The 25797-nt window shown below is 50.5% G+C and overlaps 1 protein-coding gene across 1 annotated transcript in view; it reads left to right on the top strand.

The window, feature by feature from the left end:
* The first annotated feature begins 3718 nt into the window (after positions 1-3718).
* Positions 3719-25797, top strand: part of NCKIPSD (NCK interacting protein with SH3 domain) — a 51277-nt gene continuing 29198 nt past the window's right edge. Inside the window, exons 1-2 of the mRNA XM_051811314.1 lie at positions 3719-3943; positions 25079-25191. Of these exons, the coding sequence (XP_051667274.1) occupies positions 3773-3943; positions 25079-25191 (284 nt within the window). The 5' untranslated portion in view covers positions 3719-3772. The remainder of the gene's footprint in view (positions 3944-25078; positions 25192-25797) is intronic.

Raw genomic sequence — 25797 nt, 5'->3', positions numbered from 1 at the left:
AGGCTGATGGCAGTAAAAGCAGCATTCCCTTGACCAGGCTGTTACCACAGCCTGCAGAGCTGCCCTGGGGGAAGAGAGCTGTGAAGGGGCCATGCCAGCAGGCAGAGTGCGTGGGCTGGCAAGTGGCTCATCAGGTCAGGACACGAGCAGAGCTTAACGAAGAACAGGGTGCTGCTGCGTGAAAGCAAAGAGCTCGTTTTCCCAAAGCAGAGCTGCAGAGCAGGCTGGGCTGTGTGCGGCTCGCCTTGCAACCTGCAGTGCCTCAATCCTTCCCGCAGCATCCCCCAGGCCCCCCTCCGCTACCCCTCAACTCTCCCGACCTTCTGTCTTCTTCATTTCCAGGAAGTACAGCTGTTGGCAGGCGCTGGCTGCTCCTTCCTGCGGCCGCAGGAGGGGCCTGGGCCCCAGCCAGCCCCGGCTTTGCGGAGGGCGGGTTGCGCAAGCAGCCCTGCGGACACCCCGGCGCTGCGGGCGGCGGAGCGGAGCGGGTCCCAGAGCCACCCACCGCCCCGACGGCTTCGGCTCCTCCACGGGGAAGCAGCTGCCAAAAGAGCAGCCCCTCTCTGGTGTTTTTGAATTTAGCATGGATCACTGTGTTCCTTGCAAGAGGCAGCAGCAGGGTTTGCTCCTGCCCGGCGGAGCACCCTTCCCTGCTGGTGGCAGGCAGCACTGGTTTGGGGGCTTCTCCCATAAGGGAGCAGATGTAGTTGGAGGAGCGAGACGTTCTGCAAGTGATGTTGGTGTGTGCATCGGAGGCTCTTCTCTACAGCCTTTTAATGAGATTTTCCAGGAAGGGAGGGCTGTCAGGATATTGGGAAATAGAGACATGCCCAAGAGATATCCCAATGCCTGGCCATCCTGCTCATGGACAGCGCCAATCCCTGCAGGACATGCTGACAGTGTTGTGCCAGGAGCTGTGGGTTCAGGGTCCTCACAGCACCTCACATGCCCTATTACTTTGCACCCAGAGAGGGCTGGTGGGAGTACAATAATATTTGTATACCTAAAAGTAGAGCAATTGATCCTGCTGCTGTTTTTCAACATTTTGGCAAGCAGGCAGTGCAGAATTATATAAGTGTACGTGGAGCTGGCAAGTTTGTGTTCCAATCATATGAGAGCTGTTGTGCAACTCTTCCCCTCCACAGCCCTTGAGGAAAACAGGAGTGTGGGGGCTGCCGTGCACACACAGAGCCCTTCACAGCTTACAGTGATCCTGGTCCCTGTAAGGGGACGGCAAGGGAGGGCAAGGGATGCAAGTGTTATTACCTGAGGTCTCAAGTTCGTCTTTAAAAGTCACCTGCAAGTGATGCAGTGGGATCCTTGCTTGTTGCCCCTCCCTGTCCAATACAAATCACCCGGCACTTGCAATTCAAAGCCGATTCCTGAGCAGCAGGAATCTGTGCTGGGCTCTGCATTCTACCCAGCTGCAGAAGGGTTTGCAGGAGCCCTTGCGGAGGAAATCCAGGCTCCTTCCCGGCCACTGTCTGGCAGAGCTGGGATGCTGTGCAGAGCAGAGGGAGAGGCCTGTCTGGCATAGCTGGGATGCTGTGCAGAGCAGAGGGAGAGGCCGGGGTGCTGCTGCCGTGTGCGTGGGAGGTGGGTGCCTGCATCCCCCTCAGCTGCCTCTGCCTGCCAGCACAGCCTGTGCTGCTGACTTCGAGGAAACAAAGTGCCATTATTCCAGCACAAACAGCAGCTGGGCATGTGCCAGGGAGTGGCCAGGGCTCACCTGGAGTGGGGACACAGCTACGAGTGGACTCTGAGGCAGGGTAAATACTGCAGCCAAACCGGGCACGGAACGGGCAGGTGGGGAATCATGGCCTTGTGGGATATGGGTAATACCAAGAGTAATGACCCACAAGTAGGAAGGTTTTCCTTCCCACAGTGCTGCTCCACGGCTGCCCACCCCTTGCCCACCATCACTCCATGTCCTGCCAGGCATCTGGAAGGGACTGTGACCAGGCAGGGAGCCCAGACTCCGAAAGCCTCCTGAAGGATTCAGCCCCGGTTACATGTCACAGTTCCCAATCAAAGCAGCCCCTCATCGCCTTTCCAGCCCAAATGTGCCCAGCTTCAGCTCCCGGCAGCGATTCCCGGCACCGCCGCAGAGGGGGAGCCTAGGCAACCGCTCACTCCTACTCCACCCTCCATCACGGTAACCAGGCTCAGCCAGGATTACCTCACCGGCAGAGCCGGGAAAAGCGGGGGGCTGGAAGGGCTGTGCTGGAAGCAGGCAGGAGGCTGTGGCCACTGCAAGCCTAGCTTTTGTTATATAACCACAGATTGGATGGTTTCTGGATGAATTAAACTCCCCTTTCACTGTGAGCAGGTCTGTGGACCATTCCATCCTTGCATCCCTCCATCCCTGCATCCCTCCATCCTTGCATCCCAGCAGGATGGGTGGGGGTGAGCAGGATGGGTGAGGGGTGTCTTTGTGGTGGCCTTGGTTGCAGGAGCATGTGTACCAGCCCTGCCAGGATGCTGTAACCAGCCCCCACCTGCCTTGGTGCTGACAGCCCCATGCTGGGCTCTCCGTACTGGCTTTGCCAGGTGGAAAATTCCTCTTGTTCCAGCATGGAGAAAGGCCTAGCTTGGGAAGAAGGAGGGGAGGGTGGTAAGGGGGGTGTGTGGTGTGCTGCAGGGCTGCCACTCACCTCCCCAGAGCAGCAGGAAGGACTCAGACACCCTGCAGGGACAGTGAAGCCCAAGGGAAGCTCCTGATGTCTGGGCTTGCAGGGGTCTTGGGCTACTTGGGATAGTTGTTCTCCTGGAATGCTGCATCAAGGCAAAGAGATGGACGGGGCTGGGGACATCTGAGTCTTCTCAGAGTGCTCCTGGCCCAACATGCCCTGTCCCACGGCCCTGTGCCAGGCCACCGTGTCCGCTGCAGGCACAGCATGGGGCCAGAGCCTGCCCTGGCCGTGCCCTGTTCCTGTTCTGGGGGAAGGGACTGGCCCCGGGTGGCTTGCCAGGTGAAGCCCCCGTGGTGCCCAGGGGGGAATTTGGGGATGTAATGGTGCTGGTTAGTGCCGTGCGGGACTCTCAGAGGAGGGGCTGCTGGGGGGCACCGCCGGGGCGTGGCGGGGACAGGGGGTTTGGAGGCGAAGCGATGCTCCTGCGGCCAGCCGGGGCACGGCGGGGGCAAAGGGGCTGGGGGCGGGAGGCGGGAGCAGCGACTCCGGGACCCAGCGGTGACCCGGGACACAGCGTGATGGAGGAGGGACACCAGGACACAAACGGGCCGGCGCCGGGGAAGCGGCAGTGCCTAACGGAGCCTCCGGCAGCCCGTCCCCGGCTGTCAGTCCCGAGGGTCAGCCCCGGGGGTCGGTCCTTGGGTCGGTCCCTGGGTCGGTCCCTGGGTCAGTCCCCGGGTCAGTCCCCGGTCGGTGCCGAGGTCGCTGCAGGGGTCGGTCCCTGGGTCATTCCCAGGGTCATTCCCGGGGTCACTCCCGGGGTCACTCCCGGGGTCATTCCCGGGGTCACTCCCGGGGTCACTCTCGGGGTCACTCCCGCTCTGTCCCGCCAATCCCCCGGCGCTGCGCGGGCCGTTGGCGCCCCCTGCCGGCACGCGGTTTCGGGGGCGGGGCTGGGACAGGCGACGGCGGGAGCGGCGCCGCCAGGGGGCGGTGCGGAGCTGCAGGGGGCGGGGCTCCGCTGGGCGGGGCTTGTCGGGGGCGGGGCTTGTCTGCGACGTGAGGGGCGGGGCGCGGGGGCGGGGCCGGTCCGGTCCGACGGGCGGAGGGGCGGCGGGGCCGCGGCCGCCACCGGCACCATGTACCGGGCCCTGTACAGCTTCCGCTCCGCCGAGCCCAACTCGCTACCCTTCACCGCCGGGGAGACCTTCCTGCTGCTGGAGCGCAGCAACCAGCACTGGTGGCTCGTCACCCGCGCCGGCTCCGGCGAGACGGGCTACGCGCCGGCCTCGTACCTCCAGCGGCTGCAGGTGGGCCGGGCCGGGGCGGCGGGGGCGGCGGGGCCGGGGGTGCCGGGTCTGGGCAGCGCTGCCCTCGCCGGCAGCGGGGCGTTCCTGCCGGCACCAGGCTGGGTTTGTGCCGGAGCAGCAGCCCGGTGCGCTGGGACAGCCCGGCTGTGCCGCTCACGGTCCGTCCCGTGTTCCCTTCGGGAGCCGCTGGCCCGGCTCGGGAAGCGGGAGTGCGGTTCCTGTGGCTTCGGCAGGCGGGAACCTTGTGGGACACCGTGTTGGCGTGGGAGTCGGGAGGCTGCAAGGAGGCGGGAGATAGCTCCCGTGAGTGTCGGGTTTGGGGAACACCAGCCCCCCGGGTCAGGGACGAAGTGAGAGCTCAGCGGGACCATCCCAAGGAGAGGGGCTGGTTGTGAGTCCCCCGGGTGCTTGGTCCGGGTCAGAAGCCCAGGGGTGAAGGGCTGGTGGGCTGTTCATTATTGCAGAACTGGGAGAGGAAGGCAGGAGAATGCTTGGGTGATACCCTAGGAGATGATGAGGGGGATCCTCCTCCCCGGAGCATCCATGGCTACAGGTGCCCTGGACTCTCTTGGCCAGCAGCCCCAGTTGGGGTAACTCAGCAGTGCTGCCGTGGCCGTCTCTGTGCTGGCTGTTCAGCCCCGGGGGCTCTGTGTGCGTGGCACCCCCGCACCCACAGGGCAGTGAGGGGGGTGATCATCCTTCCACTGTGACACCCATAGCACACCCACGCCGTCCTGGGGGCCGGGAGAGACCATGGCAGCTGCCTGCCATGGCAGCACTTACAGCCAAGTCAGTGATACTGGGAATTACAGGAGGTCCAAGCACCTGCTGAAGCTCTAACTGGGGTCAGAGGAGGGAGAGCACCTTTTGGCTGCCAGGTGTGAGCCCTCTGCCCATGAAGGTGTCACAGGAAAATGAGGTTGCTTACAGCTTGTACAGTGCAGGGGGCTGTTTAGTGGAGGCTTCTGAAGTTAAAATAGGCCTTTCATATAAAGCTAATTCATGGGGGATTTATATATTTGGGCCTCAGGGGATAGCAGTGGGAACTGGATGCTGAAGACTCTTTGCATCAGTGAGTGGGTTAACTGCACAGAAACGCACGTGAGTTTTACAAATGGGCCTTTTGAAGTCTGTCTGAATGTGGTGACAAACCCCTTTATTTCAGTGTGCTGCTGCTGCTGCTGCTCCTTCAGATGCCATTGAATTTCTGATTAGCAGTAACTCAGGCTGTAAGTAAGTGTGGGTGTGGGCTTTGCAGAACACTCCAGTGAGACGAGCATTTTCTGGGGAGCGTGTATATGTTTGTTAGGGCAGTGCCAGGTCTCTCTGTCAGCCACTTCATCCGTCTGTCCTTAAGGCCGGGACTCTTGCGCAGCCTGGCAGGATGGCCTGACGGGAGGGACATCTTGTGTATCAATAAGCCCTTAAGCTATTTACAGGAGCTATTTAGTTACACAGCAAAGACCTTATGAACTGCTAGATTTTAAAGCCCCACGGTGGCAGAGCTCCAGGCTGCTGCTCATGAGGTTCCTATCTGCAGTCCCCTGCTTCATTTGCTTGTGGCATGACGTCTTCTCACTGCCGTGGGTGCAGGAGCCTTCTCCTGGGCTGCTCACTCATACCAGATTTTTTCACAGGTACCTCACCAGCACACGTTTCAAAATCTTACAGGAAAAGCATCTCTTCATCGACTTTACATTCATTTCTCACATTATATTTTGCTACAGCCTTAACACAGCTTGCAGACTGTCAGACTGGCTCCTGCCAGGCTCTTAGTAATGCACTGATATTAAAGCAGCATTGCTGGTGACTTTGTTAGCATTCTCCTCAAGTTCAGCTGTAACTTTTCCAAATGCTCTTAGACCCTGTAGCAGGAAACCAGAGTCTTCCCTGCATCTGCTCATCTGTGTTTTGGCCATTAAAACATTTTGGCCATTAAATTTCTAGCACCTGAACTTGCTTGATGATGTGTGAGGCAGCAGGATCTCATTTGCTGCTCTGCAGTTGCCGTAATGCTCTGTGTCTGTGACTGACTTTCTGCTGTTGCATTCTGCCAGCTCTGAAGAGCTGATGTGAAGTTAAAACCTGTGTTTATTCATGGCAGAAGGCACCTGCTCACTACAAGTGTGCTAGAAACTGTTTGCTCAATGTCCAGGATGAGTGTGAACAGTATGCCACCCAGTTTTGGTTTAGTAAAGGCGCTGAGACTAATTAGTGACAGCGATTTGGGAGGCAATTAACGCTGCCTCAACCACGGCAGGGAAAAAACACCGCTAATGATTACTGTTAGTGTGCTTAGCAGGGAGAGACAGTGGCCAACAGGAGTCACCATTGTAAAGGTAAGTTTGGGCTCCTTTGGCAGTGCAGTCAGGTGAGCAGTAGGTTGCAGAACAGTCACAGCCCCTCACAGCACATCTCCTGAAAGCCCCTTGCTGATGGGATGCTCACAAGGGAGGCTTGGGCTGCTGTTGCTGTGCACTCGTAGGAGCATTACCTTTCTTCTGAGCTCCTCTTGAGTTTCAGGGGGGTTTTTTTTGCTCAGCTTTCATAGATATGGGAAATTGATGCCTTGGCTTCTCTAGAGGAAAAAATAATTCCTGGTTATTATTTAAAGCTTATTCTTGGCTGATGTCTTTTTGCAGAATTTCGTACTGAAATCCTTGTGGCTCAGTGTTGCTGTTAAAAGAGGGTTAGTTGTAGGTGGGGAAAAAGCACCACCAACAAATCTTTCTTAAAAATTCCCTTAAGAAACAAGTTAGGGCTTAGCCAGAGCACCAGAAGGTGCAGATGATGTGAAGTTAATTTGAGTCAATTAGAAACGCCCAACTTCAGCTGATGTTCCTTCTGTAGTTCCCTTTTAGTTCTGTTGTGGATTATTAGGAGTCATTTCAAGTTGAGTGCCATTCTGGGGATAGATGCTGAGGCCATGAAGCAGTGAGAGGGAAGGATTGGGCTGAGCTGCTGAACAGAGGCAGCTTGTGAACTGCAAGCAGAGCAAGCTGCTTCTCGAAACAGTGGCCTCATGTGTGGCTGAGCCCCAGTTCTGCACACACATGGCAGAGACCTTGGATGGTGACACCAGCATGGCAGTACCCAACAAAGTCATGAACTTGGGGACTGGTGGTGCTGCTGCCTAGACAGGTGAAAACATGTCCCCAGCGCTGTGCTGGCTGGTGACAGCATGGAGGGTAATTGCCTCCAGCTCCTGACAGAGCAAGAGACGTGCTAATACCTAATGCCAGGTGAATACTGCTGCAGCAGGGCTGTCAGGACGAGTGCCAGGGCTTACCATTGAATGGAAAGGTGCCTGTCAGCATGAGGTTGGTCTTTTGTCTCTAGCTGTGTGCTGATGCTTAAGTAATGTGTGAGTGGCAGAAAAATGTGAGGTCAGAATGGAGCTTAAAGTGTCCTCTGGAGCCACATGGTCACTCCAGAAGACAGGCCTTTCAGAGCTTTATGTAAAGCTGTAAAAGATTCCATTTGAAAAGTTTCCTTAGGAGCAGGAGGTTCACTCAGTGTCAAGAAGGGACAAATGCTGAGCCTAGCAAGTAGTAAGGGCCCTTCTTTTGGGTTAAATAGCCTGTATGTTGCTGTCATGACGGGACATGTAATTTTGTAACAGGAGTGTGGAGTTACTCCAGCTCTGGATGTGGCACAGCAGGGCAAGGAGCACAAAGCAGGCGGCTCTCCTGGGAGGATACTGAACTATGGGTGACACTTGGCCTGTCAGGAAAGCTGATCTGCTCTGCTCCTGGTGGGACAGGGACAGGGCCTGGCCATGGTGGTTTGCTCCTGCTGTGCCACCCACTTAGGGAAGCAGCAATCTGCTTCAGCTCCCGGCCCCACCAGGCACCACAGCTGATCCTGCCCTGTCTCATGTCTGCGCTGACCCGGCGGAATTCCCCGTCAATGGAAGTGTTAACATTGCATGCCGAGGAGGGGAATGGCAGCTGTAAAATGATGTATTGGTAAATGCCAGGGGTGCAGAAATAAGTGCTAAGTTGCAGGGGGATGTTTCCTGCTGAAGTGGGAATGGTTTAGCATGCTGGCTGCTGCAAATCAGCTGCTCGGCTGTATTAAGCCATTAGGAAATAGGTTTGAAATTACTCTGAATAACCTTTTTAATATTACTTGAACTTTATTTGGAATAACTGAAAAATTGTTTGCAATGTGAGTTTTGGTTCTCTGCTCATGCTTTCACGTGGTACTCTGGAGGAGCAAGGAAAGGTCTGTCTGGGTGGAAAGGTGTGTATGGTGATGGCCAAGAAGCTTTGGTCTGCCTGGTGAGAAAATGGAGCCAAGCAGAGTGTAACAAGCATTTTGAGGATGCCTTGGATTGCTGTTTGCTGTATCTTTTTTTGCAAGAATAAACAGGCATGCGATAAAAATAAGAGACTGCTTTGTGCAGCCTAGCAACAACTTAAAATTCTCCTGCAGCACGAGCGAGTGCACAGCGGCAGAGTACAGGTAGTCCTGGCCAGGCAGACGCAGGAGTGGTGTGTGCTGAGCTGCAAAGAGAAGGGAGGACTCTGTAAAGAGTGAGATTTGAGTGCTCTCTGTTTCCCAAAACCCTGGTTTGTGTTGTAGCATTGACCCAGGTTCAGGATTGCAATTGCATGGTGCAGAGTGAGGTAGCTGCCTTTCCTTGAAGACTGGGGCATGCCAGGGCTCAAAAGTGTGGGTCTGGCAGCTCCTGGCCACTCCTTCACCCTGATCTGACACCCTACACCTGGCCCTGTGCTCCAGCCTTCCCCCGAGCAGCCTCTGCTCTTGTCAGCCCCACTCTCAGTTAATTCAGTGCACTGGCTTGCTGGAAAACTCTCTGTTTCTAATCAGGTTGCTTCTCTGCCAGCATAGCACGTGCATTGGTTCGGTGATGGAGCAGCACGTGCCGAGGCTGGTGTCGTGTAGGAGCTCTGTGGAAGCAGTGACCTGTGATAGCTCAGGTGCTGTCACACCCTCCACACTAGCATGGAGACAGTGATGGTTTGGAGCATGGAAGCATGGGGATGATGGTGGTCGTGGAGCATGAAGTTAACCATAGAACAGTTTGGGTTGGAAGGGATTGGAAAGATCATCTAGTTCCAAAACCCCAGTTGGTTGTACAGTGCCAATCACAGAATTGTTAGGGTTGGAAGGGAGCTCTGGAGATCATCTAGTCCAACCCTCCTGCAGGGTCACTTGGTGCAGGTGACACAGGAACGTATCCAGGTTGGTTTGGAATGCCTCCAGAGAGGGAGACTCCACGACCTTCCTGGGCAGTGCTATCAAATCAGATCATGAGACATTCTGACAGCAAATCCCCAGTCACTGGAAACAGTTTTTGCAGCTGTGCTTTGCTGCAAGAGTTTTTCCCTCCATCTACACAAAATCCAGTTTTAAAGCTGGTGCTCCTGAACAGAAGGTGATGATTGTACAGAGTGTTGTATGGACCATCCCCTGCACTGGAGCCTGCAGTGTTATTTGTCATCTGCTGCAGATTTGACAGAGCTTTCAATGGGCATGAGAGCTTAATCGCAATACTCACAGATCCTGAGTAAGTGCTTAGGCTAAAAATAAAGTTTTATTTTGGAGAATAAGCAGCTGGTAGGGCTTTATAGCTGAGGCTGCATTTCTTGATGCATGCAAGAAAGTGAAAGAATGAAGCATTTTTCTCTGGGCTCTCACCATAGCAGAGATGCTCTTGTGTCAGAGCTGCTAATGCTTTGAGATGAAATTCTATTCTTGAGACTAAATTACACAGTCAGGGGAATTATAACCATTTCTAATTACTGTAGCTAAAGACTTGAAATTTTAGCCAGAAGTTCTACAATCTTTCACGGTCCAGAATGATTAAAGTAGAACTATGGTAATGATCTTTAGCCTTGACTGTGAAGACACGTTCTCACTTTTACTCCGATTAAAAATAATTGGGCTTTTTGATATCAGATAAAATTTGCCTTTGTGACCTGGACACCCATGTATGAGCAGCATTGGTGGTGTGGGCTTATCACTCTTGCAGCTGTGTCATGAGTGGAGTGTCACTGGTGGATGCATGGATGTTTCCAGTGGGTTTGCTGGGGCCTGGAAACATCAAGCCTGTTTCAGGGTTGAACACCATGAAGGCTGCCTTGGTCAGACGTGAGCAGGCATAAGGGAGATGTCTGAGTCTATGTCTGCTCTTGAGTGATGTGGGTCTGGCTCTGTTTGCCTTGGAGGAAGGACAAGGTGAGGGGCCAGACTGGAAAGAAGAAATGGGCCATCTTCTCCTCGGCCTTTGGAAAGTCACTTTTCCAGAGCAGACAGACACAATCTGGTTCCTGGCTTCCCTGTGGGGTTGCAGTGTCTGCCAGGAGCTTTACTAGAAAGCACCCCTGCTTTCTAGTGCTGGGCTTGCCATGAGCCTTTCACCATGTTGCACAAGTGTTGACCTGCTGTTATCTTGCAATTTTACTGATCAAATCTGTGATTGTTTTACTTTTTTTTTTTGGCTGCCTACTGTATGGTTTTTGAATGCTTTTCATCAGAAGATGGCTAGACTTTCTTCCCTGGTTTACATCTGGATGATGATCACCTTCTTGTTGCAATGGGAAGAACTGGCAGTTCTAGGAGCATCCTGCTTTGTGTTTGTGCTTGTGCATCTCTTCCCACAGTCACACTTTTGTTTCCTTTCAGGATTTCCAGCATCCTGTCAGGTGGACTCTTAACTAGAACAAAAACAGAAACAAAACAGAGGAGGAGAGATTTGTGTTGAAACCAACAAACCAGAAAGTTCATGGAAATTGATTTTCTTGTAATTGTTACTCTGTGTGAAGTACAGAGGGAGCAAGACACTGAAGAGCAGGGAGGAATTTGTGTTGCTTGTCCTTGGATAAAAATGTGCTGTGTTAGTGATGGTGGGAGAACAATGTGAAGAGTCCTCCTCCTTGCAAGAGAAGAGTAACCTCCATGCTTGGAACAGCCTGTATACTGGGAAAGGCTTTGACAAAGACTGTATCATGGTCACTTGCTGACCTACGATCCCTTGCAAGGCTTGAGGCATATTAATGCTTGTGGGGAAGGTCAAATCCTATGGTATAAAGTGGGTATTTACATTTTTCTATGGCTGAAACAAGGAAAACAGCTGAACCTGTCTGTTGAAGTGGTTGTTAGGAGAGCTTTGGTTCTGGAACAGAAGCAGCCTTCTTTTTCTTCCTTTCCTTGTGTAGCTTAGATGTACATAAAAACAAACAGAATTTATAAGAGTGTCCCAGATTTACTCCCTCATGAAGGATTTAAACTTTGTCATTCCCAGACAGGATTATGTATTCAGCACATGAGCTGTCAGTCTGGGCCCTGGTAGAAGGACAAATTCCAGAAGGGGTTTATAAGGAGGGAAATGCAAGCAACCTTAGTATGCAACTACAGCATTAGATAGTCTGCAAGAAAATTAGACTTCACAGATACTAACATCCCATGTGGCCAATGCTGTAACCAAAATTTTACAAGCCACGGGTTCTAACAGAGCTCTGTGTGCAGAGATTTGTAAATTAAAATGCATGTCCATTGTATTTCTTCCAGAGACAACACCTTAAATTGAGGCTTTCATCTTGGCCGTGGCAGTAACAGTTGGCTCAGTTTGTTTCACTGAAGAGGTGGATTTGTGTGCGGACTTGCAAGGGCTGTGAGGGCTGGAAGTGTTTCCTGTTGCACTGGGAAATCAGCTGGTCCTGCTGGGCTGGTGATCACTGCCTCCCAGACTTGCTGTTGCTGTGTGACTGTTGCTGTGAGAACTTTTGGTGGGAGGGAGGTCCTGTTTGCAGGGCTGGCCCTCTTTCTCCACAGGGAAACAAATGCTGGCACTTTTGGAGGACCCCACTTTGAGCTTTTTCTCCGAGTTGGAGTTTGGAGCTGCAAAATGCTCGTTGTATTTAGAAGAAAAATTCTCATTTGAAATGGCAATCCACTGGAAATTCTTTCTGTGGACCCTGCGCTCCCTCATTGCCTCAGGTCTGAGTCATAGCAGGAATTGTGTCCTGGTCCTGCTTCTGGAGGAACGTCGCTTTGCTTCCTCAGCCAGTGGCTCATGAATGAGGTTTTGACCTTTACAGGAAGGTCTTGTCAATTCTGATTTGTCTTGGCTTTTATCACATGGCAAGACCTTTGATTTTTTTTAAGAAAAGGGTTTTTAAGCTTGTCATGTGAGAAGTGGAACAGAGGACACGATTCATGACTGCATCTGTTTGTCTCCACTCCCCTTAGCCCCCCATCGCATTCTTGCCACAGGGATATTGAGCACTATTCTGGGGAAAGCTCTTTGAGCATTAGCAGGGAGACAGAGTTGTCCCAAAGACAAGATCTACTCCCTTGCAGCAGGAGAGGGGTCATCTTCATGTGAGCTTTTCTGTGTTCATGCCCTGCAATGCAGAGCTCATGTGGCAGAGCTGTGTGTTTCCCTTCCAAGGGAACAAAGAGCTAATCCTGTTCCCTTCTTGCACGAGCCTCAGGCGAGAAGGGGAAGTAAAATTTTGTCGGTGTGTGCTTTTTAGGGTGAGGTGGGAAGTTCATGGGTTTGTTTTTCCTGGTTATTTGCCTGCCTGTTGAAGTTGTTTAGAAGAAGTTGTCACTCCCTTCCTCCTTGGAAGCTGCTCGCATTTTGATTACTGAGTTGCGAAGCCCATTGTCCTTCCTCCTGTCTGTCTGGAGCAGATGAAGGGACAGTGTTGCCCAGCTCCAAGGGTAGTGAGCCCATTCCTCTGACTCAGGCTGCTGTTCGTGCTGGTGGGATGTGCTTTTGGATAGGGGTCTGTTTGCTGTCATACTGCTTCGTTCCTCTCCCCTGCTTAGGCTGGGTGGTGTGCATGAGAGTGGTCTGCAAGGTGTTGATTTTTGTGTCACATTTTTCTGTGATCTGGAAATGCCACCATAGGCTGATATTTTAGCTTGTTCAGCTGCTCGGGAGTTATAATTAAAAATAAAAAAAAATAAATCAAGCTGTTGGACTAGGCATGCTAGATAATTCCAGGCTGTGGGTCGTTTCTTGCTAAATCACCGGTTCCAAGTTCAGATTAGATCACTTCTAAGTAATAGCTATTAATTATTTCTTGGTTTTTTTCCTAGTACAAGTGGGGACAGTACCTAGTAGTATGGAAACCTGAGGGCAGGCCCCTGTTCCAAACCTTCTATTATATTGAATAAAAACAAAGGGTTGAGGGAGAAGATGAGGCAAGAGCTGCAAAAATAGACACTTGCCCACGAGGAGGCGGGAATCGCCTGGAAGCTGGGATGATGTCTTGATGAAAAGGTCTTGAATGCCTGTCCATGGGGTTTGTACCTCCACAGCTGCTAATGTGGTTGGGTTGTCACCTCCCACTGTTCCTGCTGCCTGCTTCCCCTCCGCTGCCCTTGAGCTTGCTGGCCAGGAGGCTGAGCTCAGCCTCTGAGTTTTACCCCCTTCCTCTGGAGGTGGGAAGAAAGCCTTGATGGACCATGCAGGCACCTTTCCCCTCCTTGCATGTGGGGAATGGAAACAGTGGTGGACAGGTTTTCAGAGTGGAGGGCTCTCTGTCAGTCGAGTTCAGTGCATGTGCTGTGACGGTTTTCCAGAGAACCAGGGCAGCTCCTGTGAAAACCAGATGGCTGCCTAGAGAGATCAAGTTGAAGCTCTTCACCGAGCAGACAAATGCAAACCTCCGTGGCCTCTCAATCTGATGTGGTGACAATTTCTTTTTGTGTAAACTTGGTGCATTCTATGCTTTTCCAGGCTGATTGAAGATACCATTTTTCCTTCTCCCAAGGAAAGGATGTGTGTTTGCAGGTGGATCGAGTGGGGCACTGTGGTTTGAACATCAAGTTGCACCCAAATGACCTGTCAGAAGGCAGGTCTGTGGGCCCTTTTCCTCCATGCTTAGGCTTAGCTGTCCCTGGGGAATATTTGGGGAGAAGCTCAAGTATCAGGGAAACCCAAATTTTAGCATGTTAAAAGAATAATTGCATGAAAACACAGCACCTCAAGTAAGAATGGTGATCATAAAGATTCATTACCTACTTATTGCAGAAGCTTAGGGGTTTTTCTGAGCCTGGCCAAATCAAAAAGTTTGTAGCTGGAGACTTTTTCCATTTGACATCAAAAAAACAATGTCCCTTGAAGTGCTGAGTTCTATGTAATGAAGTTTTTGTCCCAGAATCACCTTTATTGACTTAAGCTGTAAAATGCATCCCCTTTAGTTGGTTTTTTGAATTAATTTCATGTGTCTGTCTTCCATTAGCTTGATGACAAGAGATAGCAGCTGCATTGAAATAATTGTACAGTCATTATCAAGGGACCTGCACAGTATAAATCTTTATGCCAGGGATGGAAAGAAACCCCTCCAGCATCCAGTTTTGTGAAGCATCATCTTGTCTATGGTCTCGGGCTGCCTTAGAAGCATTGCCTAGTGGTGTGGGGCAGCATCTGAGCCTTCACATTCATGAACACATTTGAGCTGTCTGTATTCTCAAGCTCTTATTCAGAAGCTTGAGATCTTAAAATGATATGGAGCTCTGGTCGCTTTAAAAGCTTTTAAACACTCTTAATGAGCAAAAAAGTTCTCCCAGCAAAACTCCTGTTGGCAGTGTTTGGTCTTGTGTGACTCTTTAGATGTGAAGGACCACCCAAACCTCTCACAGCTGGGCTGGGGGGAGTTAGGAGTGGTCAGGCCTGACCTGGAAGAGTTTAGAGGGGTGGGGGAGAGACAGTTTGCACATGGGTTGTGCAAACCATGCAGCTTGAGAGTTACTGTCACCCCTTGCTTGCTGTCAGGCAGCTTCCACCACCTTCTCTGCCCCAGGGTGGCCTTGTGCACTGGAGGGGTCTGTGGAGGGGCCACCAGATGGGTTGGGTGGAGGGGATCTGAGTCCTGGCCATCTCCTTTCCTGGAGGGTTGATCCCACTTGATATGGGCTGGGAAGATTTCCTGAAATACAGCGATTTGCTCTCCCTGGTGCCACTGAGGGAGGTGGATGCTGACACAGGTGAATGTGGCATGTGAAGAAGCGGATGGAAGAAATCGATCCTGTAATGAGCTGTGGGAGCTGGGAGCAAGTTTTGTGCATGAGAACAGAACAGTCCAACAAATTCAGGTTTTTTGTTCACTGCCTCGGGAAGCGTGGAAAACAGGATTATGGCTGTTTTGCTGCCTGTAGCACAATGTCCTAAGAGGACATTCCCTTCCTGTCTCCATTTCTTCATGTTTTCTGGGGAGCCTGTGCCACTCTAAGCTGCAAAAGGAGATGGGATTTTAAGTTGCAGCTAAAGCAGAGGCTGGTTTTCCTCTGCAGATAGTGTGGGACACTAATGAATTGCTTTTCTTCCATGACTCACCTCTTACCTCCTTATAGGTGAAATGTCAGCAAATCCAGCTGAACCTTTAATCTGTTTTTAAGGTAAAAAAGTCCACTGAACAAACCCCAGAATTTGTTCTTGAGCTGAATCTGGAGATAGCAGCAAGTTAGCCTCATTCTTCTGATAAACAGAGCTAAACTTGCAATTCTCAAGGTACTTTTGTAGGTCAATGGAAACTGTCAGTCTGTCGAAGTTTTGCAGCACAGAAAAATCATATTCCCCTGTCTGCCAGTCAAAAAGCAACTGTAGGGTCTTTAGTTCATAATTTTCTGGGGTTTACTTTGTCTTTTGCTCTGTCTTTATGATCACACATGTCACAGTGTAAGACACTGCTGTAGATCTCAGTGGTATCTTCATTTATTTTGGAGTATTGAATTAGCCTTAGGTTTATCATTGTCCCAGTAAAGCTCAATTGTGTTGACCCCCTGGATTTGGTGAGTGTCAGGGTGCTGATTGCTTCGGCAGAAACATCCACTTTACCAGGAATAAATGTGCTTGTGGGAGCAGCTCTCAGCTAACAAGGACATTGGCACACTTGGGTATTTTGTCTGTGGCCAATTAGCATGATCTCCCTCTGGACAGCACAGCCTGCGTGGAGTATTTCAGCCCCTCTGATACCCCTTCCCTTGCTGCCCTGCACCTGCACCCTCAGAGGTCTTAAAATGGCTTTAGTATAATTAGCTGGCACACCTAACTTTGTGTAATTCTTGTGTATGGCACTGATAAGCCAAAAGCATGAATAACATCTGCTTGATAGTGCTACTCTGAATGTGTCAAAATACATTGCTACCGAAATACATGGCAGGGGAGTGAGAGAGATGCCTGTTTTCTTCCAGAGGATGTTTCTTCTTGCCTTGGCTTTACAGTGGCCCACCTGAAAGCAAATGAGCATTCGAGGGTTATCTTTTACTGGGGGCCTGGCTGTCACACTTCTTAAGTCCCTTAATGAGTCTCTTGTACCCAGGTTTAAGTCATGAAGGTTCCTGGCAACCAGAGGGAGCCTGCTGGGTCTGGACATGCCATTCTGCTTGTGTGGAAGACTTGTTTGGGATTCCCATTTGGGAAATACCTGCCCAGCACAGAAAAGCTGCATTTGCTCCACGCTGGTGGGAGCTGGTCTGTGCAGTCTGAAAATGTTGGAAAGAAGGTGTATCCTGGGGTTTCCTAATACTGATATTTCAAATACCTATGCCTGTGACCCAGAGGAGGCTGTGGACAGAAGAGAAATTGCTGGTGAGATCCATCCTGTGGAACATTGTATGGGAATGAGTTTTTTGGGAGGACCTACTGTGGAGAAACGTTAAGTGTGCTTCTCTCATGGGTCCCTGGTCTGAAACAACATTAGTGGGAGAAATCTTCGAGGATCTTGGTCAAACCCATGTGCTTGGGAGTTGTGTGAAGGGTGACAGTAAAAGTACTGTTTATAAGTGATCCTTCCACCTTGGAATGAGCTTTGATCCAGGAGAATGTGGAGCCGCTCTCTTTGAGCAGAGGGGCAGCATAAACCCAGCCTTTCTGTATTTGCTTAGGGCAATTCTACTCCTGGCAAAAAAATACTCAGGTTTTTCCATATGGTGATTTGTGGGTCATTTTATTTTGGAGCAGGTTGCACATGTGATCTGATCGCATCACTGTGATAAACTGTTTCGGGTAGGATGCGTCAGTAACTTGAGGAAGATAAATGCTCATTACAGAGGCAAGCACTGGGTTTTCTGTATCAGTTAATATGTTTTCTGATCCTGCCCTGCTGGCTTTATTTTTATTTTGGGGTGTGCAGGGGAGCTTGTATCCCTTTGTGACAGAAGAGGCAATGTTTACTGTGCATGCAGAGTCCAAAACACAGAAAAATTGTTTTCTAGCCAGGCTGTTAACTGATCCCGCAGCAGCAAGCTCCCTTTGATCCTCCCAACTGGAATGATCTTTCGGGAAAACTTTCCAGGGCCTCTCTGAGGTTTGCTCATGGTAATGCAAGGCAGGTTTTCATCTTTGCAGTGACAGCTTAGCAGAAAAGAGCCTTGGCTGTGCCAGGCCTGGCAGCTCTGATCCTGGTGCTGCTCAAAAGATCCTGGGGATTCATGTCTGGTTTGCAGCTTACATCTGTCCAGGTCTGAAACTCGCTGATGACTTTCCTGTGGTTGCCCCTTGAGGATGGAAGCTCTTTTCCCTCATTAGTGACTTTAATAAAATATATATGGCTGTTCACCCAGCGGATACCAAAGAGCAGCACTTGTTCTCCATGTGGCAGATTTGAGTTGTTCATGCCCAAGCCCACAGGTTCTGTGCTTTTTTGCATAATATCCTCCTTGCCCCTTTTCCTTCATGCCTGGCTGGTGTCCCAGCCCATGTCTGTACCCACTGCCAGGTCTGCCTTCCCATGGTCACTGGGACTGAGATGGCAGGTCCATTTAATTTTCCATTTTCCCATTTTCTGTGAAGTCAATAAGCAATGCCTTGTAATTTGCCCTTAGTTTCAGGTTTGGGCAACATGATAATTGTGCCCAAAGCACATCATAACTGCAGTGTGCTGCCTTCTGACCCTTGCCAGAGCACTGGTCATGAGACAGGGAGGATTTTTGTAAGAAAAGCTGATAAATCGTTAATTCCTGTGCAAGATGCATCACAAGTTATTACCTCTTTCTCAAACATGTAACTGCAAGCTGTAAAATCAATGCCCGTCTGTGGCAGGCGGGAGGAAAGTCCCTTTCAGTTAACATGTATATACATGCTCTTCTGCATCTGTCTTTGTGCATCAGTTGAATTGCCAACTTAATTGCAATTTTTTCTGCTTGACCTTGGAGACTTTACTTGCTTGATCCTCATATGCTGGAAATGTGCTCCAAGGCAGAGGAGAATGGGAAGGGAGAGAGTTCTCTTGAACGTGGCAGAAATTTGAATTTCTTCGTCCTGCCTCTCATATGATTGTCACCTTTCTGGCATTTTACTACAATCTCTGCTATGGAAACAGATTTTGGAGGGAAACTCAACCTTCATCTCTGAATGCCAAAAGAGGAGCCTGGACTCGCACGGTTTCCCAGACTCGTTCCTTCCTCTGGGCTCTGACCTTGCCCCTTGTCCTGGCAATGCTTGGCAAACCTGATTAACTGCAAAGAGTGTTTCTGCAACTGGATCTTCAGCCCACAGTCTGTGTTTTTGCCAACTCAATCAAAACAAAGATGGGCTGAGATTAGCACCTTGCACTCTTCCCGGCATTCTGGGAACTTAGACGTTAGTTGTATTTCTGATCATAATTATTAGAGGGGCTTTCTTATAGACCTGGGCTAATTGTGTGCACATGATCTTGGGGCTGTGCTGAATCTCAGTGAGCAAAGGGCATCTGTAGCTGTTTCTTTGGCTGCCAAGCTGAAGACTCTGCAAAGACTGGCACAGCCCCTTCTCTTGGCCTTTTTTGCAACTTTAAGTGCTAATATGTTAAAAATCATAGTATAACTTCTAGCACTTCCCTGTAGTGTCTTTCCTTCCACCTTGGTATATCCTGGTTCATAATCCTGAGCTTTCATCAAAGCAGAGGCTATCTACAGTTTTCTTTTTCAGTGTAGATGGTAACTCCTGTATAATATATATCTGTGTGTATATATCCTTTATATATAAGTATATATCAGTAGAAATGTAAGTTTCCCCTACACAGATGCCATGTTGATCATGTCAGTATTGACTTTGCTTGACAATTGCGTACCAAAAGGATGCTGAACAGGTAAACCTAAACAGAGGGGCAGCTCTGTTGTCTGGAGGCTGTTCACCTGGGATAGGCTGAGCCTGGAAGTCCCCTGAAGCATTGAGAGCAGAATTAAGGCAGCAGAGAAAGCAAGATATGTAATTATGTGTTGATTACTTTATTTCAAAAACTTCTGTCTCTGTTTTATCCTTTTAGAGTGTTTTGGCATGAGACACGTGTTCTGGTTACTGAAGGGCACAGAATTACAAGGGGAAGGAATCAGTGGCCAGTTCTGGTCATTGTGGACAGTAAACAGGGTCTGCATGGCTGGAGAGACCTGGGATGAAGCCTTTCCACCTTGGGAAGTCCAAGTGTGCAGTGGTGGGTTTCATGCATTCCGCTGTCCCTCAGCCTGTCTCTGCCCCCTTCTCCCTGACTCCAAAGCTGCCTGCTCCTGGGAGAGAAATCAGTGGAGGTTTGGCTGCTGTGCATCCCTCTGCTGCCTTCAGGGTTCTGTTTGTTCCAAACGCCTCTCGTGCCTGTACTGTCCCTAGTTAATGTATCTCTTTTGCCAGGAGCTCTGGCTTTTGCTTTAGCGTGATTTGCACAGCTTAAGCCCTTTCCCTAGCCACCCTTTCTCTTCATTTCCCATTTGTGCAGGCTGTCTGCTCGAGCAGCTACTGTCAGCACACAGTGGAAAAACACCGATCCTTTAGAAACCCACTACAGCGCATCAGCAGGAATTCCCGATCTGCTCCTGGGCTGCCTCTTTGTCAGAAGAGCTCAGCCATGTCTTTGTTTGCTCGCTAGCGAGTCAGAGATGCTGCAGGTTTGTTTGGAGCTTTTCTCATCTGATTTGCTCAGGAACCAGGACAGTTGCCCATTGTTTTTCCCTTGCGTTTTTATCGTGTGTTTTTAGGTGCCGCGAGGCGCAATATCTTCGTGCCGACAAGAATAAGTTAATGCATATCTCTTAGCCAACAGCCTGGGGACTGCACATTTCTGATTGAGGCTGCAAAAAGGGGAAGAGAAAGCAGCTGAATTTCCCCCAGCAATGCAAAAACCCAAAACTCAGCCCATTTGTTTGAACTGTGGTCCCGAAGGGGGGACTTGGATCTGGCACATCACTCTGCTGCAGACAAAGGATACTTGATTTTTGTAAATTGGTGCCACAATCATTTAAATCTGGAAGGAATACAGCATGCAGAGAGTCTGGTGGTGACTGGGGGTGAAGGGCATGTGACCTAAGAGGTGGTGTTCCTCTCTGATTTGAGTAACAAAGAACCAGCTTGTGCCTGTGTACGCCAGCAGGATAAATATCCTAATTTCACCAGTGGTCCATGTCAGTGCAGCTGCATGAAAACTGAGCTGTCACTGGAGACAAAACTTTGTCTGTCCTTTGTTGTTGTGTTGTGAGAGCTGGAGCAATGAGATGAGGGTGAAGATCAGCAGCCCTGCCTGGGCACCCTTCTGGCTGCAAAGGCAGGCACAAGGATGAGGGCACCGATTCCTGCACATGCAGAAGAGCAAATGCCCTTGATCACTAAAAACTGGGGAGGCGGGGGGGGGGAAAAAGCCATGTTTTCTTGTATCAGCCCCCTGTGGAGGCAAAGAAAAGGCTGCCATACATTAATGGGCCACTTTCATAAATGTGGGAGCCTCATGCATGCAGAGTGGCTCAGCCTGTCTGAGCTGATGCAACTGTCAACCTGTTTGTCTAGAAAATGCTTCTCTGAAAGGTATGATTATTCTAGACTGTTGAGCAAGTTCTTCTGTGTGAATGCATTTAAACAACGCCAGTGGTATGTGTGGAAGGACTGAAAACGAAGAGGGAGGGGGCAACATTTTCAACAGGCCCGGGAGGGCAGAAGAGGAGGTTGTACTGCTTGTGCAAGGACACCGGTATTGTCTTCTGTCAGGTCTCATCATCCTGTGCCACACGTCCTGTGCGGGTGTGCTCTCTTTGGGGAGATGACTGCTGGGGCAGTGAGGATGGGAGCAGTGTGAGCTCTGGGGGTAGATGCATTCCTGCCTGTGCAGGGCCATGCCCTGTGTTGGCTGTGCTTAGATACCCACCAGACATCCTGTAATGATGCTTCTTAAAAGCCTGGCTTTGGCCCTGGTGAAGGCATCCTTCCCCACCTGCCCTGGGGTGTGCAGAGCACCCCAGGGCAGTGCTGAGGTCTGGCTCTGTCGTCGTCAGGTGGGGAGGAAATGGGCAGCAGGCTCTGGGGAGACCCTTTGTTTGCTCGTGTTATTAGCAAGGAGCGAGGAAGTAATGATTTATTGATGCTTCTGTGATTCTCCTACACCGGGCTATGAAGGAAGAAATTCAGTTTCCTGGCTGATATTCATGGCTCTAATTAAGCAGTAACTTGTTCCTGCAGGGCTGGTCACCTGCAGGGTGTGCTGACAGTGCCCTTGGTTCTCTGATCCAGTGCCCCCTAGCCAGACTGGCCTGTGATCGTCAAGGGTCACCGCTCTGCTCTCCCCCTGCCCCTTGCTGCAGCCAGGCAGGTTGTGGGAGGCTGCTTATAGAGCCCAGTGTTTCTCTGCTGCAGCATTTTGTTTGATTAAATCAGAAATATCTGATCGAGGGGGTGGCAGCCACTCCCTTCTGGAGTGAGATGCCAGTAGGAATGTGGATCAATACTTCACCAAACACCCCTCGATCTTCATGGTACATTGGGCAGAAGGTGGTGCCCTGTTGGAGCCTCTTGACCACAGCCTGGGCGCTGTCACCTCACGCTGACCGAGGAGACCCCTGTGCTCACCCCAAAAGGGCCAGTACCTTCCCCTGCCATCAGTGCCCTGTCCCTGCCCCCTTCTCCGCCTTTCCAGAGCCGCTGGCGTGGCTGTGCCTGGTGAGCTGGTAGCTGGTGAAGGACACAGTTAACAGCTCTCGTGCTGTGGTGGTTGCTCGGGGCTCTGCCAGCCCCCACCCGTGCAGCTCCAGTAAATCCCGCTGAATTCCTGGGCTTTGCTTTGTACGTCTCCTTTGACAGCACACTGTACAGCAATGCCCTCTTCTTGCATTCCTGTGCTTCCATGTGAGCCTTAGCTTAGTCTGCTATGAGCAGGGTTTTTTCACCTCTGTATCCCAGAGCATGGGATGGGGCAGGATTGCAGCGCAGGGCTGTGTGGGGCTTCTGAGGACCCAGCTCCTGCTGGGGCCCAGGGAGGAGGAGATCATAGGTGAGACCTTGTCAAACCTGACTTCTGCTCCCATGCAACCCGTGCTTCTTTCAACTGCAACGTGCGTATTTATCCATCCTCCTCAAACAAAGCAGTGTCATTTTGGTTAACCTGAGGAGTGTGTGGATTCCTTCGAACCACATGACCTATGCAGGATTCTATTTTCTATTTTTTAAGTTTATGACTACAGTTCAGGGGATCCCCAATGCTGGGTGTCCTACAAACCCAGAATGCAAGGCAGCCCTTGTGCTGACAACCCTGCTGCCCCCCCAGCTCAGCTGAGAAAGGGAGGAGATGATTTATGAGCAGCATCAACAATGTCATGAAGAGCAAGTGGCAAGTTAATGCTGCTTTTTTATTCCAGCCCTTTGACAGGGCCCTGTTAATGGAGGGTTGGGGAGCAGAAACAAAGGAAAGAGCATGGCAGCTAAAAGCCAGTTGTCACAACACTGTTGCATTAATGTGAAGATGTCGTGTTTTATCAGAAAGGAAGCACCCTCTCCATAACAAATGGCACTGCACAGCAAGGAGCAGCTCTATAGAAGCACCTCTCCTATGAAGACAGGCTGAAAGAGTGGGGAGAGAAAGCTTTGGGGAGACCTCATTGCTTCCAGTAAAGGGAGCTTATGAAAAGATGGAGAATGACTCTTTACACAGGCAGGTAGTGATGGGAGGGAACAGTTTTAAACAAGAAGAGGAGATATTTTGATTAGATGTTAGAGAGAAGTTCTCTACTTGGAGAGCTATGAGGCACTGGAACAGGTTGCCCAGAGAAGTTGTAGATGCCCCATCCCTGGAAGTGTTCAAGGCCAGGTGCAACTGGGGCTCTGGGCAACCTGGTCTAGTGGGTGACATTCCTACTCATGATGGGAGCTGGAACTAGACGATTTTTAAGGTCCCTTCTAACCCAAACCATTCTTTGTGGATTCCTGTGGGCTGTGGATGGTGCTGATGTGCCCTCCAGAGGAGGGCAGAGATGCTGAGCTGTTCAGCAGGATTCAGTGCTCTTACTGCAGTCTTTCCTGGGATGATCAGACTGAGAAAGGATTGAAACCCATGTGTGTGAAAGGCTGGCAGGATGGAGGGGGGGAGAGAAGGAAGCACAAAGGGCTGCAACTTGTGGAGGGGCTGATTTTGGAGAGGATGGTGGTGAATGTGGAGGGACTACAAATAGGGGAACAGGGAGTGCACCAGGGCCAGTGTTTGGAGACTGTAAGAGGAACTGTGTTGAATTTTGGGGTGGGAGCTCCTGTGGGACTGCAGGAGCGTGAGTGGGCTGTGCAAAGGGTGGGGGACTGCGGTGCTCGGAGCAGCACTGGCATTCCCCTGGGGACAGCAGCTCTGGAGGCTTCTGCACTGCTCCCACTCCCCCTTCCTAGAGAGAACATGCAGCTTGCTGTAATTTTCTCTTATCTTCTCAGAAAACGAGGTGAATTCTCTGAAATAACTTGCCGTTCCTTCGTTCCTTCCAACCCTCCTTGGAATGTTTTCAAATGTGCTTTGCTCTGTTTCCTTACTTAGTTCTGTAGTTGTGGTGAAATGCTCCCTAGGCCATATGGGGCTGCTTGGAGGCTTCATCCTAAAGTTGAGTTCTGAGTGTTGGTTTTGTCCTTGACCCAATACTTTAACAAATTTGGTTTTATTTTTTGAGTTTTCCCCAGTTGCTTTCTTTCCTATCTCTTTTTCTTGGGAAAACAAACCAACAAAAAAGAAAAAACCCTCCTAAATATTTCAAAGCTGAGTATTGCAAAAGAGGCCTCTCATCCATACCCTGTTTTCTCCCCCACAGTCTGCGGTAGCTGCTAATTCACATTTGGTTAAGCAATTAATCAGGATATAAATAATACATACCATGTTTTCAGAAAACTGCATGCCAGTGCTATGGAGGCAGGCACTTTCGGCCCTGGTGGGGAGGGCTTGCCTTCTGTGCTCTGCAGCCCCCTAAGGCCAATTAAGGTGCATCCTTGATGAGATTCCAGCCGTTCCTTGGCTGGATAAATAGTTGCTCTGATGCAGGGAGGGGGGCCAAAGCACGTGAAGATAAAGGGGGGTTTAGTGTTCAAACAGCTGCAGTGAGCACTGGTGCCCAAACATTCCCCTCCTCCCCTTGTGTGTGGGCTGGAGCTGGACCAGCAGGACCGAAGGGACAGTGCAGGCACCAGTGGCAGCTTGTGGGAGACCTGTGAGTCTGCTGCATCCAGGGCAAAGACTCCATAGCGTGTCCTTTGCCTTCTGCCTTAGTCCTGTAAAGGTCTTTTCTCCTGAAGGCATGTCAACTGCTGATAAACAAAGCCTTGAAGAGTGTCAAAAGTGTAGAAACCTGCCTTATCTTCTCGTTCCCCTTCACTACAGCTCTCCCAGACTCTTGTGTGAGCCCAGGGAATGGTGTCTTTGGTATTTCTTGTTTCAAGGATGGTGTTTATTTAAATGCAGTAAGGAGCACTAAAGTGGCTGGCAGGAGGAATAAATGTTTCTGTGACAGTTTGGGTGGAGATTTGGAAAAGGCACTTCAAGTTACAAAACAAGTATAAAAGCCATTAAGAAAAAAGTGAGCAAAAAAACCAAATCCAGAGTCAGCAGACTCTGGAGGCCACCAGATTTCAGCTCTGTCTTTCACATTCACAGCTGTGTATTTGCTCCATAGCAGGGCAGTAAGAACAGGAATAATTGAGTTTGGGATAAACTGGGCTTTGCAGTGGGATTTCAAAAGCTCCCTGCGGCATACTTGAATATCCAAGGCTGCTGAATGGTCCTTAAGCTCTGCCCCGGTGTTCCTATAGGGTAATTTGGTGCTTGTAACAGTGACATTCTTTTCCAGATGTAAACTCTGGGAGTTTACCTTACTATGGTCTCTCCTGCTGTAAGCTCTGGTGCAACAGAACCTCAGCTGAAGCGGCGCAATAACCTGTGGAATGTTGTTTCTCAGGTGCTGGAGCAAGATGTGGTTCTCCAGTCTATTGACCGTGCCATTGAGGCTGTGCACAATGCCGCCATGAAAAATGGGGGAAAATACAACCTGGAGCAGAGGGATGTCCTCCAGTAAGTACGACGGGCACCTGGGAGAGCTGGTGGATGGAGGGTGGTCAGTGTGTGATGCTTATGTGATTCTATCCTTGGGGGTCAAGCTGGACATCATTGATTTGAGCCCCTGTGCTGCAAAGTGACTGCTCCACTCTGAGCTTCCCAGCTGGCAACTGCTGCTGCTCCTCTTGACAACCGTGTCCAGCAAAGCAGAACTTTAGCCTTGCCCCTCTCTCCCTGTGAATGCCAAGAAGAGGAAACTCTCAGCTGCATTGTAGGCTTGGAGGAGAAATCCAAAACCTTTCTGGCTGCATTTTCTCTGCTCTACCAACCAGAAATTGTAGGGGTTGCTGGCATGTGGCAGAAGGTCCTTAATATGTTCTCAAATAATTGCTTGTGGGAGGATTTTTGTTTTTCTATGACACCTCACACTCTGTGCTGAGGCACGCTGGTTTAATCTCAGTTGAACAGTGTTTCTAAAGTGCATGCAATTTCTGAAGCTTGCAATGCAATATGTGACTCTCCCCCGAGGAAGAGGCATTTTTTCTCCAGCGAACTGATGAATAAATTATGGGCTCTTGCAAAGCCTCTTCCTTCCTCCCCCAGAAGTGCTTCCTTAGTTGT

The sequence above is a fragment of the Manacus candei genome, unplaced genomic scaffold (genome assembly GCF_025592945.1).
Source record: "Manacus candei isolate 608988 ecotype Guabito, Panama unplaced genomic scaffold, ASM2559294v1 h1tg000082l, whole genome shotgun sequence".
NCBI lineage: Eukaryota > Metazoa > Chordata > Aves > Passeriformes > Pipridae > Manacus > Manacus candei.
The sequence above is the reverse complement of the archived record's forward strand: the minus strand, read 5'-3'. Positions and strand labels throughout refer to the sequence as shown.